Source organism: Bos mutus, chromosome 21, assembly GCF_027580195.1.
Source record: "Bos mutus isolate GX-2022 chromosome 21, NWIPB_WYAK_1.1, whole genome shotgun sequence".
In the NCBI taxonomy this organism is placed as follows: Eukaryota; Metazoa; Chordata; class Mammalia; order Artiodactyla; family Bovidae; genus Bos; species Bos mutus.
Window position 1 is genome coordinate 27,945,700 of NC_091637.1, and position 14,021 is coordinate 27,959,720.

General features: G+C 45.6%; 1 protein-coding gene across 6 annotated transcripts in view; it reads right to left on the reverse strand.

The window, feature by feature from the left end:
• TJP1 (tight junction protein 1) overlaps nt 1–10,385 on the reverse strand; it is a 259,219-nt gene extending 248,834 nt beyond the window's left edge. For all 6 annotated transcript variants that reach the window (XM_070358471.1, XM_070358468.1, XM_070358467.1 and 3 more), the window contains exon 1: nt 10,201–10,385. In XM_070358471.1, the coding sequence (XP_070214572.1) occupies nt 10,201–10,370 (170 nt within the window). In that variant the 5' untranslated portion in view covers nt 10,371–10,385. The remainder of the gene's footprint in view (nt 1–10,200) is intronic.
• Nucleotides 10,386–14,021: the final 3,636 nt, after the last annotated feature.

Below are 14,021 nucleotides of genomic sequence, written 5' to 3' on the forward strand. Positions count from 1 at the left end.
CTGCAGCCATGAAATTAGAAGATGCTTACTCCTTGGAAGGAAAGTTATGACTAACTAGACAGCATATTAAAAAGCAGAGACATTAATTTGTCAACAAAGGTCTGTCTAGTCAAGGCTATGGTTTTTCCTGTGGTCATGTATGGATGTGAAAGTTGGACTATAAAGAAAGCTGAGCGCCAAAGAATTGATGCTTTTGAACTCTGGTGTTGGAGAAGACTCTTGAGAGTCCCTTGGACTGCAAGGAGAGCCAACCAGTCCATCCTAAAGGAAATGAGTCCTGGGTGTTCATTGGAAGGACTGACATTGAAGCTGAAACTCCAATACTCTGGCCACCTGATGCGAAGAGCTGACTCATTTGAAAAGACCCTGATGCAGGAGGAGAAGGGGACGACAGAGGATGGGATGGTTGGATGGCATCACCAACACAATAGACATGGGTTTGGGTGGACTCCGGGAGTTGGTGATGGACAGGGAGAACTGGCATGCTGCGGTTCACGGGGTCACAAAGAGTTGGACATGACTGAGCGACTGAACTGAACAGTTTAAAAGTACTCCGTCCACACAGTTAGAATATTTGAACAGTACAGAAAGACACAAAAATGACAAATAAAAGCCTGGTGCTTCCCTGGAAGTCCAGCAGTTAGGACTCCAAGCTTCTACTGCAGGGGTGGGAGTTCAATCCCTGGTTGGGGAACTAAGATCCAGTGTCCAGCATGGAGAGGCACAGATCAAAAAAAGGAAAAAAAACAAAAGGCCTCCCTTATCACCCTCATGCCAAATCTCTACCATTTTTCTTAAGGACAATCATTACCAACAGTTTTCTGGAAAACCTCTCAAATGATCACATTTATCTATGTATGTTTTAATCTCCTTTTGAAAATTTTAAGGAACCAAATTGTTTATATTGCCCTGTATCTTATATTTTTCACTTAATTACCTATCTTGACACTCTTCCCATTGTAACCCATACAGATCTATTTCATTCTTTTTTAATGGTTAACCATAGCATTGTCATTGCTGTTTAGCCGCTAAGTTGTGTCCAACTCCTTGCAACCTCATGGACTGTAGCCCACCAGGCTCCTCTGTTCATGGGGATTCTCCAGGTAAGAATACTGGAGTGGGTTGCCTTTTCTTCATCCTGGGGATCTTCCCAATCCAGGGACCAAACCTGAGTCTCCTGCGTTGCAGGCAGATTCTTTACCACTGAGCTATAAGGGAAGCCCCACTTCATAGTAAAAGTATACCATATTTATTTAAACATTTCCCTGTGATGGGCATTCAGTTTAGGTTTCAAATGTTTGCTCCAAAAAAGAAGAAAAAAGAAGCTCCAATTAAGCGACTATGAAAGTGAAGTTGCTCAGTCATGTCCGACTCTTGGTGACCCCATGGACTACAGCTTACCAGGCTCCTCTGTCCATGGGATTCTCCAGGCACGAGTACTGGAGTGGGTTGCCATTTCCTTCTCCAGGGGATCTTCCCATCCCAGGGATTGAAGCCGGGTCTCCCACATTGTAGGCAGACGTTTTACCGTCTGAGCCACCAGGGAAGTGCTATCAAACCAAAAATCAATAGTTTTAGGAGCTCCTAACTTCTCTCTCTTCATCCCTTTCTTTTGTGACTCTTCAGCTTACTCCTCCAGATTTCTAATTTGCTTTTTAGTTCTGTCAATTTGTCCATTCTTTCACTTCAATGAGTAAATTTTACATTTCTAGTGTCCAGTATGTTTTTATTAACAGAATTCTCTCCTGTATCTTTCTGAAAAACATGTAGATCCAATGGTTTTTTTTCCTTCAGAGACTATAGTTTCTCTGCCTGTTGAAGATGCTAAGTAAGTCTCTAAAGACTGGCTTTTCCCAACTGCTGTGTGATCTGTACAGTCTACATCTATCTCCACTGGAGAACTTCTGTATCCCCACAGGAGCGCTTACCAGGCCTGCCCACAGCAGCTTTGGCAGACAGGACACGCTGCCAGAAGGCATATGAGGCCATGTCTCTTCTGGGTCAGGGCACGCAGTGGCCATCTCAGGTCCAGCCCCAGTGCCCACAGTACCGCCACAGTGAGAAAGCAACATGGCTGTCCCCTCGGCGTCACATCTCAGTGAGGACAAGCGGTCGTATCCGATGAACCCCCCCCATGCCCTCAGCTCCTTCCAGTCCTTGAAGCTGCCTTAAGCCATCCACCCTTAACTTTGCAGCAATCTTCTGCATTTTCTGGACAATGGTTTCAGCGAGGCTGTTCTCTCTATAGACCTACTCCTGCCTACTAACTACTCCTCAGTTGTTGTTGTTGTTCAGTTGCTAAGTCGTGTCCAACTCTTTGCACCCCCAGGACTGCAGCACACCATGCTCCTCTGTCCTTCACTATCTCCCAGAGTTTGCTCAAATTCATATCCACTGAGTCAGTGATGTTACCCAATCATCTCAACCTCTGTCGCCCCCTTCTGCCCTCAATCTTTCCCAGCCTCAGGGTCTTTTCCAATGAGTCAGCTTTTCCCATCAGGTGGCTAAACTATTGGAGCTTCAGCTACATCTCTACTTCTCAGAGATCCCTCAAAAATGCTGGGCCATTGATGGTATTCTTCATTGTTTACCCAGACTGTTATTATTAATGCTGCAGCTTTTTTTCATTTATATTTTTGTTATTTCATTGGGTTCCAATGAGGACACCTTTCAAGTCACCTCCCAGAGTAAAATCCTGCTGATGTCCTTTTCACATGTTTGATTCTCAATACAAAGAGCAGCACCTTGTACAGTTTTGTTCTCCTTTCTGCAGGGAAGAGCTTCCACAAACACAGTGAAGAACTGCTCCAGAAGAGGGCATATGGTAAACAGAAACCGAATGGCACAATACAAGTCTTAGGATGTGGAGAAAGGGAACCCTCTTGCACCGCTGGTGAAAAAGTAAATTGGTACAGCTGCTATGGAGAACAGCATGGAGGTTTCTTAGAAAACTAAAAATAGAGCTACCATATGATTCAGCAATACCTCTCCTAGACATATACCCTGAGAAAATCACAATTCAAAAAGGCACAAGTACCCCAATGTCCACTGCAGCACTGTTTACAACAGCCAGGACATGGAAGCAACCTAAATGTCCACCAATAGAGGAATGGATAAAGAAGATGTGGTACCTATACAATGGAATATTGCTCACCCATAAAAAGGAATGGAATTGAGTCATTTGTAGTGATGTGGATGAACCTAGAATTTGTCATACCAAGTGAAGTCAGAAAGGGAAAAACAAGTATCATATATTAATGCATATGCATGGAATCTGGAATAAGGGTACTGACAAACCTATCTGCAGGGCAGGAACAGAGATGCAGACATAAAGAATGAACTTGTAGACATAGCAGGGGAAAGGGAGGGTGGGACAACTTAAGAGAGCAGCAGTGACATATATATACTACCATGTGTAAAACAGATAGCTAGTGGGAAAGTGCTAAACAGTAAAAGCTCAGCTCAGTGTTCTGTGATGACCAAAAGGAATGTGATGGGGGGTGGGGTGGGAGGTCCAAGACGGAGGGGATATAGCTGATCCACTGTGTTGTACAGCAGAAACCAACACGAAATCATAAAGCAATTATATTCCAATTAAAAGAAATATATGTACAAGTCTTGAATTCTCTTTATTTCCTCTCTCTCACTTCATGTTGACAGCCCTGGTTAGGTGGTATGATAATATTAGAAATTAATACAAATGGAATATAAACTTTTTTGACAGAAGAATATTTCCGAAAGTTTTTCTCCATCTGACTTAGAGATGCATCACTAATTTCCTTTTTTCCAAACTAAAAGCCTAAAACCTAAAGTCTTCAGTAAGAATTTATGTCCACCAAATTTTGAAAATGACTAAGAGCCAAAGGAGAAGGCAATGGCACCCCACTCCAGTACTCTTGCCTGGAAAATCCCATGGACGGAGGAGGCTAGTAGGCTGCAGTCCATGGGGTCACTAAGAGTCGGACACGACTGAGCGATTTCACTTTAACTTTTCACTTTCATGCATTGGAGAAGGAAATGGCAACCCACTCCAGTGTTCTTGCCTGGAGAATCCCAGGGATGGGGGAGCCTGGTGGGCTGCTGTCTATGGGGTCGCACAGAGTCGTACACGACTGAAGCGACTTAGCAGCAGCAGCAGCAGTAGCAGCAAGAGCCAAAAAATATATCAGGATCTCAATAAAAATCTTCAATTACCAGGAAGGCTGAGCTGGCATCCACCAGGGGAATATTGGGTAGGGCAGAACCCACCTACCCACACATTCAGCAGGAGGAGGAAGGGGTCTTATCCCAAGACTGAACCAGCTCCTGGGGAGAAATCTCAGTAACTTCACAGCTCAGACCAGATCTTTGGGAAGCTAAGAGACCAGCCATTAACAAGCACATCATTCAGTCATGGCCCCCTTTCTCTGGTGAGAGATGAAGAAAAGGAATAAAGAGGTCCAGATAAATACGTAGAATATTTATACTCTTATTTAAGTAGGAGGACCCTTGAGATATAAGATAATTTAAGATGTTGCTTCTCTTTCATTTTAATGTTATTTTGAGAATTAATTCCAGACACAGTCATATATGGACGTGAGAGTTGAACCATAAAAAAGGCTGAGCGCCAAATACAATGCTCTTGAACTGTGGTGCTGGAAAAGACTTTTAAGAATCTCTTGGACAGCAAGGAGATCAAACCAGTCAATCCTAGAGGAAATCAACCCTGAATACTCATTGGGAGGACTGATGCTGAAGCTGAAGCTCCAATACTTTGGCCACCTGATGAGAAGAGCTGATTCACTGGAAAAGACCCTGATGCTGGGAAAGATTGAGGGCAAGAGGAGAAGGGGACGACAGAGGATGAAATGGCTGGATGGCATCACCAACTCAAAGGACGTGTATTTGAACAAACTCCGGGAGTTATTGAAGGACAGGGAAGCCTGAAGTCTGCAGTCCATGGGGTTGCAAAGAGTTGGACATGACTTAGCAACTGAACAACAAACAATATTTGTGGAGATATGTGGGTCTGATAGTTCTGTGCTGGACACAAACACACACAAGAACACTGAGGTGCATCTACAGTTCAGGAGGGAAGCCCTGTCCACAGTGCTCCTGATGTGGAGAAGACAGCATCTGTGTTGCCCAAGGCACCCCTCTCACCCAGTCTGACCTGAATGCCTCAGACTATGGAGATGACTCCCTGAATATCAGCAGCATGGCTTCTGATGACAGGGAAGTAAAGTCAGGAACTGAGCTGTAAGCACCCTTCAACTCTGGAGTGCTTTCCCTTCAACTCTGGAAAAATCAACACTTGGCTTAAAAGGAAGTTTTTCTTTTCCTACCTCTTAATTCTACTGAATCATCCCTAGAGGGCAATTTGGGAGAAAATGTCTGCCTCTTTCCATTCCCTTCATAACTTCTTTAACAGGGTCATGTTCTCATTCGGCTGATAGGCTTAAAAGGCATAAACTCGGGGTCCACCCTCTCATTTTGTTATAACACAGGAGATTTGGCTCACGACCACTTCTGACCGCAGTTCACTTAGGACAAATAATTCCCAAGCTCATCTGCTGCTCCCACTGCTAAGAACTCAACAATAACACAGAATTGGGCAAAAACAATCGAGATGGTAAAAACAAAGCAGTTCCATCAGGACAAAACTAACAATGCTTCTACAATATACTAATTCTAAAATGTCAGCAACTGATGGCTTCAACCAAGTCAAGCTAACATGGATGAGTTAACAAGGTACCCTTTCCCGAATGTGGGTGTGAGAACAGGAGCCTTGAGGCACTGCCAAGCACAGCAGGCAGCTGACTTCAGAAGGACACTGGGTACTGTGGAAGGGTTCCTCGCTAAATGCTAGTAAAATGCTAGTTTTTGTTTACAAGCATCAGACTTCAGAAACCTTACTTACTCACTGAACTGCTGTTGTCATTCAGTTGCTAAGTCATGTTCAGCTCTTTGGGACCCCAGAGTGCAGCATGCCAGGATCCTCCATCCTTCATGGAGGATCACTTCTCCTCCTATCTTCTGGAGTTTGCTCAAACTCATGCCCATTGAGTCACTGATGTTATCCAACCACCTCATCCTCTGTTGCCCCCTTCTCCTCCTGCCCTCAATCTTTCCCAGTATCAAGTTTCTTAGATCACTGAAAAAGTCTGTATTAAATGGCCCTTAGTTGTACTTATAAACAATAATGTATGTCACTGCCTATAATTTGCTCATTAAAGAAACCAAGGGGACATCCCTGGTAGTCCAGTGGCTATGACTCCACACTCCCAACGAAGGGGTGTGGGTTCCATCCCTGATTGGGGAATTAAAGCCAGAACTAAGAGTTCATGTGTTGCAAGTAAGACCCACTGCAGCCAAATAAATTTTTTTTTTTTTTTAAAGGAAAGAAACCAAGGGAGGACCTGGATATGGTCCTATCCCATCAGGGACCTCTGTGAGCCATGAAGAGGCCACGGGCCACCTGGCAGAAACAATATCATGTAAGACATGTTCCTGCCCTTTGGTTCCTGTCTTCAGTCCATCTCTCTTTCCAGACCTGCATATCCTTGCTCAAATGTGATTTTAATCCTAAGAACTGGCATAAAGCTGAGGTGTGACTCTGGACAGGCCAATGCTCTCATTTGTAAAGCTGGGGGAGACACAGCCCCCACCTTGAGGGAGATGGAGGGCCCAGCAGGGAGCAAGCTCAGTGAACGGCAGCTCTTCTTACTTTCAAAATCTGATTATGAGACGACAACTTCAGTGGTTGAATGGATACTGCGTGATGTACAATAGTTACAGTCTCAACAGGGAGAAACAGACTTAGAAATATAAGAAAATGATACGACACTCTTTTCCCCTAACATCCATGTAAATGCTCCTGAAAGCACTCAATGCAAAAATCAAAACTCTGACAACAATAAACTTATTATGAAAATACTTTTCACATTTCATCTAAAACAGACAAGAGTAACAACTCTCTGGACCTCACACCTGCTGAGCAGATGTGGTTCCTGTGCTGGACTGAGCCTTGCCCCTCCCTGCCGCACACCCTCTAACCGAATGAATGTGACCCTGGCTAGAGAAAGGGTCTTTGCAGAGGTCACTGACTACCTAACTCTGACGACAGGTGTTCTCATAAGAGACAGAAGAGACGACAAGACACACAGGGAAGACCATGTGAAGGGGCGGAGACAGACTGAAGAGGTGTGTCCCACAAAGGGGCCCTGGAGCCACAGACACAAGGGGCGACAGGAAGGCTTCTCCCCAGGGTATTTGGGGAGCACAGCCCTGCCAACACTGACTTCAGACTCGGCCCAGAACTGGGAGAAAATAAACTTCTGTTGCTTTTGGAGATTTGCTACAGTCTTTAGGAAACACTGTGTTCTATGGCTTCTGAGTATCACTGACCTTTCACTGGAGGCCCTAGGGCAGGCAGCAGCCACACGAACTCATGTCTCCTTCAGGTAACAAGCCTGAGTCCCAGCTTTGTGAACAGTAATGATTCAGAACCACACACTGCAAACACTCCCATGTACTAAACTTCTTGGAGAAGGAACCTCAAGAAGTAGGCTCCTGCAGGCTCCACTGACGCAGTGGAGTGTGTCCCCTTCAGGTTCCATGTAAAAGTGTCTGCAAGTGTGTACTCCTTTAAGGATGTGCAGAGCCAATCAGAAGGACAGAAGGACACTGCAGAGAGGAAAGCAGATGTGCACAAATGGCCAGACCAGAGAGGAGAGTGGGGCCAAAGCATTGGCCCTCTCAAGCCTAAGCTTTACTTGGACAGGCGTAAGCTTTGTGAGAGAGCAGTCTTCCCACATAGACTGTAAGAGTTAAGACAGAGGAATGCAGGGAGCATACATATATTTCTAAACGTCCTCACATAAAGCTTCACACAAGCCATGATCAATGACCATGCTACGACCTCACATTTCATAAATGGACACAAGCTGGTGCATCCCAAGGTCTGAATGCACTGTCGATGTCGAATACTAGTTTCCACTCACCATTCTGAGGTCAGAACCCATATACACATCTAGACAAATAACAGTGCTTTTGCCTTTCATCTCCAATTCTCCACATGCAGTTGTTAGGACACTGGCAAAACAAAATGCCATCTAGAAAATAAAATGTTACCTAGAAAATGAATTCCATAAGACATAGAGACAGAGGAACCAGATGGCACAATATTCTCTGACTTAATAAAAGATTACACATCTGTGTTCAAAAGTACCACCCACTCCAGAGTTTCATAGAGCGTGCTCTTCACTTTGCCACTGGAGAAACTAGATGAACATTCGCAAATCCACTTAACATTAGATAGAAATTCTCAAATGCTCATTTAAGACTGGGGAAAGCTCAACAAAATCTCCCTGATCTTTTCAGGCTGTCTCTTCATAAGACGGATTTTAATGTTGGTCCCAGGTCACTGCCTGCCTCAAACATGAATCTCTAGAGTACAAACATTACCTGGATTTCATTTTCTTTGTTCTGTCTTCACAAACTATACTCGGGACAGCAGTTTCAGAAGCAGTACTCCAGTGATGAGAAGGAATAAACCTAGTTTCCTGACCTTGTGACCAATCACTGCTAATATTCATGCAGAACAGCTCCTCAAACATTGTATCCACATCTTGGTTTTTAAATGTAACATCAAGAAAATTTCCTTGGGACTTTCCAGAGGGTCCAGTGGGTAGACTCTGTGCTTTCACTGCTGAGGGCCTGGGTTCAGTCCCTGGTCAGGGAACTAAGGTCCTGCAAGCCACTCAGAACAGCTGTAAAAAAAAAATTTCCTCAACTTTCTTTCCCAGTTATGCATTATGAAGAATTCACCAATTCAACAAACACACATCTTCTGAGAATCTATTTCTACTGGAAACTAGTTGTAGGGAATTTAGTAATCAACTAAACAGACAAATGCCCTGGCCCCATAATACTTACATTGCGGGGGGCGGGAAGAGGGATAAAATACGCAGCATGTTCCATACTGGTAAGCACTCAGGAGGAAAGCTGAGTTGAGGGTAAGACTGTTGGTGCCAACTTTGGCTTTGTTTTCTCTTTTTCTGTAACCCATCCATCTGGAAAGTCATCTTCAAACGTTATTGCTTGTCGCTTCAGAATAATGACATATTGTTGATACATATGCTAAAGTCTTCTTCCATGGACATTTCTTAATTCAGTGACTGTCGATTTTTACCAGCCTAGTCTTCCAGGTGTTGTCACTTGCTGTTCTTCAAATTAAAATACCTTTTGCAAAAATAAACTTCTCTTTTTCCGAACAACTGGGGGCGGGGGAAGGGGTTTCACGGGAAGAAAGAGTAATATTTACTCAGCACCTACTATGCAGCTGGGAGAGTGGCACTATGCACGGACCATGGCAATTCATCTACCCACGACCCCACAAGGTAGAGAGTATCATTTCCATTTTACAGAAAAAACAGACTCTCCACTAACTTGTCTACAGTCACACAGTAAGTGGCACAGCAGAAATGTGAACTTCGCTGCTCATGTATTTTGGTCTTACCTTCAAAATTCTCCACTATTGGGACTGTTTTTCTAAGCTCTTCTTTTTTCCTGACCGCTCAATCTTTGTGTTCTTTGGATGGTTATTCCATTTTGTTTTACAAAGCTGATATGAGTTTTCTACATTGCCTAAAAGCAGCCTCTTTTCCTTTCTCTATCACCTTCAAATTAAACTGGACTATGTTCAATTGAATTGAATCAAACTCTATGGGGCTGTATTAAGCACGCATTTTTTAACTGAAATGACCACCGAATCCCATGATCATCACACCTTTTTCTACATCATCATCCTTTTTACTGAACCGTTTCCCTTGTGACAGAACCAGGCATCCAACTCTCAAGTGGATGGAACATCAGGGTGACCACCGGGATTCTTGTGACATGTTTACATGCTAACAAAACGGGATACAATCCGACGGATGATCCCGTGTGTACACGGTTCCGGGTGATCCCGGACACCTTTCTCTAGCGGCTTCCAGGTGGGCGGACCGCCCCCCTCCACCGACGTTGACCCCGACCTGCAGCCGATAGATGGGAGGCGCCGCAGGAAACGCAGCGCGAGAGCTGCTGGACTTTTCAGCCAGACCCGCCGGCGCAGCCCCTCGGTCTGCAGCGGTCCGGGCCCCTCCCGGTCGCGCGCTCCGGGGGTCCCTGAGCGGACGAGTGCGCCCCCCGCCCGCGCGCGCCGGCCCCCGCCCTCACCACAGCCTCCTCTTGAGCGGCAGCAGGCTGCCGCGGTTGGACGGCGTGACGCCGATGGCCATCTGCAGCACCGTCAGGTACTTCTGGTACTTCATCTTGTCCCCGCTCCGCTCGCGGCCAGGGCCCCGCCGCCGCCGCCGCCGCAGACACAGCCCCTCCAGGCGCCGCATAAGTCAGCCCTGGGCCATCCGCCGCCGCCGCGCCCGCCGCCCGCGCCCCTGCTGCCGCCGCCGCCGCCGCCGTGCGTCCGGCCGTGCGTGCCGCCCCGCGCCCGCGTGCGTGCGTGCCCGCCGCTCCAGCCGCCGCCGTGCGTGGCCCGCGCCCCACCGCCCCCGCGCCGCGCACCGGCCCGCGGCGTCCGCGCGCCTCCGGGCGGCCAGCTGGCAGGGCTGCGGTACCGAGCGGCGGGAGAACCCAGCGCCCGCCCCATCCGCACCGCCTCCCGCTTCACGCACCGCCCCACCCCTTGCTCTCTCCCCCACTGCCCCCGCGGCCTCGCCCCCTCCCCGCAGTGCCCCGCTCCCTCCCCGCACCGCACCGCCCCCTTTCTGCGGCCTCGTCTCCCTCAGCTCTTGGCGGGAGCTCACTCCCCACTGCCTCCCGCAGAAGCCCAATCACAACCATCCAGAGAGGAAAAGGACTATTCTGCATTTATAATCTCCCCCAGTAGCTGTCGCCGTGACTTGGGCTCCACCTTGCAGTGTGTGGACGCTCGCTGTGTAAATTGCACGCGTGTCCGTGTGCTGTACGTATGGGTGGTGCGTGTGCACACAAGCCGGCTTCGCCGGCCGTGGACAGAACCCTGAAGTACGAAACTATCTTCATCGCACGTGAGGAAAACTAGCATTGTTCCACGAGACATTCCTAACTCTTCACTGATGATTAGGAATGTGTCGAGAAATGAGAAAAATAGCAAAACTAATCACTGCTTATACTGTAAACCGTCACACACACGAAGACTTGAACTGTTTTCTTTCTGTGCAGGAAAAGCTTAACAGGAGTGGCTTGAACGGGGCTTGTCTTCTCGTGGACGTGTCGTTTTGTGCACAGAGAGCATCTTTTCCGTGTCTTGGCAGAACGTCCTGTTTGTATCACTTTCAACACGTTATCCTCTGGGCGTTCCCTGTCACAGTGCCTTGAATGCCTCGTCTGTCCTCTGGGACGTCGTACAATCCTTTTATCCAAGCCTCTTTCCTCTTTTCATTCGTGCATTCCCCTGGGGGCAAATCTGGCATCTTTGGAAAGGTGTCGAGGTCAGCATTCCCACAGTTGCCTTTTTTAAAATATAACTCCTGTTACATTCCATGCATATTTCATGTCATTTCCACCTTTATCATTTTTTTGTTTCTTTGCTGCACTTCCATCTTTGTCGCCCAATTCTATCTTTCAGTTACCTATTTTTGTTTTTTGCTTGTGGGGCGGGTAGGGGCGGATGGTGGGTGGAGGTTGGGTGTTCTTTTAACAAGGCTGTGTGGGTTTATCACTAGGAGAAAAGGAGGCAACACAATGACACACTTTGCTGACAGTGTCTGAGCTTAAAAATGCTCAAAATTTGTACCTGGATGAACCTAGAGAGTGTCATTCAGAGTGAAGTATGCAAGAAAGAGAAAAATATCATGTATTAACGCACGTGTGGAATCTAGGAAAATGGTACAGTGAACCTACATGCAGGGCAGGAATAGAGATGCAGATGTAGAGAAAAATGTATGGATACCAAGGGGAGGAGGGTGGGTTGAATTAGGAGATGGGGATTGATATATACACACTGTGCTTATTTGCTTAATCTGTTTGACTATTTGCCACCGCATGGACTGTAGTCTGCCAGTCTCCTCTGTTCATGGGATTTCCCAGGCAAGAATACTGGAGTGGGTTGCCATGCCCTCCTCCAGGGGATCTTCCCAACCCAGGGATTGAACCCAGATCTCCTGCATTGCAGGCAGATTCTTCACCCTGTGAGCCAGGAGGGAAGCCCAGAAGAAAGGCTTACTACTATGTATAAAACAGGTAACTAATGAGAACATATTGTACAGCACAGGGAACTCTACTTAATACACTGTGGTGACCTGAAAGGGAAGAAAGTCCAAAAAAGCATGGCTGTACAATAGAAACTATCATAACATTGTAAAGTAAATTCAGTAAAAGTTAATTTAAAAAAAATGTTCAGAGACCAAATACTGACAGCTCTGAAGAATTGCTTCAGTTGCTCTCTGGCCATGATGTACCTGTTGTGTAGTGATTTCTGGACTAAAAAGCTGGTGTCAGCTTGGTACTAGATGAGCTGGTACTACACACATTTACTCACACTATGCCGTGATAACTGAAATTTGAACCATATCATTGATCCGCTGGTATTATTGAATTAAACTATGGTAGCTGACTTCAGGCATATCTGAACCCTCAAAGCAAGGATTGCCTGGAAGCAGTCTGTGTATGTCTGTCTGTGTATATGAAGAGCACAGATAACAAGTTCACCCACCAGGCAGAATGATCAAATGTCATCCCACTGTCTCTGCAATGTCTCTCTCATGTATCTCTGCTTAAATATTTATTTCCAAAATAATTAGCACATAGGAAAATTAGAACAAAACAATCTCCTAGTTTAGGCTCTTAACTTAATTTCACAGCCACTTTGGTGGAAAACTAGGTCTGAATCTATTTCACTTTTGTTTATTCAGACGTTTTAGCTCTCACATAAAATGAGATTGGAAGATCTTTCACACTTCAAATGTATATACTAGGGAGAAGACCTTTTAAAAGACATCAGGACCTGCACTTATCTATTTACCATTTCTTACATGTGCTCGGTCTTTTGTACCACCCTGCTATATTGTTGTAAGATATTTGATGAAAATGTAAGATATAAGATATTTGATGAAAATGTAAGATGTAAGATATCTGATGAAGATACTGCACTATCAAGGATTTAGAGAACTGGAGGTTGAGGGGATCTATTCAGGATAAAGAGAGATAAAAATAAATCTGGCAGAAGCACTTCCAGAATGGCAAAAAAATCTGATTCTCTGTAAAAAAAAAAAAAAAGAATACTGGCTTAAATGATCAAACCAACCTTTTCAGAACTCCGGACATTAACCAAAGGCTTCCAACCATCCAAAGACTGTTTTTCAATAAAAATGACTGAAGCCTGATAGGAACAATGACCCTGATGGCATTGTAACTTGCCCAATTCCCAACCCCTCCTATCCGGTTCTGTGGTAGCCTGGGCAACTAATAGCCTCGGCAACTAATAGCCTCATAACAATAGTAGCTTTGAAACCCAGTAGACTCGCAGCCACTGGATGGGAAGAATGGATTTAGATATTCCTAAAACCCCATCCCTGGAGAGTTGTCATTATTTGACCTGTTGGCAGCTCCATTCACAGGGCTCATCTTTATTTGACCTGCTTCAGAATTCACTGTGTGCAAACAGTCCTATCCCTAGGGCATTTGTCAAAAAATAATCAACAGCAGTTGTTCAACATCACAGCTGCCTGAGGTGGTAAAACCAATTGGGGCTAACAAGAGGTTAATCAAAAAATGAAAACAAAAATGGGGAATGAGAGTCCATAGGGTGCCTTGAAAGCTAGCTCTGACATATTCCTGGGAATCCAGAATGCCATGCACAGTGAAAGACTGTGCACACTCTTGAAATATCTGAGAAGGCCCTAATCTCTCACTTCATGTTGACTTAAAGGCTCCGAGCCAGCAGAAAGTGAAGGCAAAGGAAGAGTTGTAAGTTACCTACCAGAATATTGAAGGCATAAAAAAAAGAAAATAAACTCTGTCCCTGCTTCCACTTTTTCCCCTTCTATTTGGCATGAAGT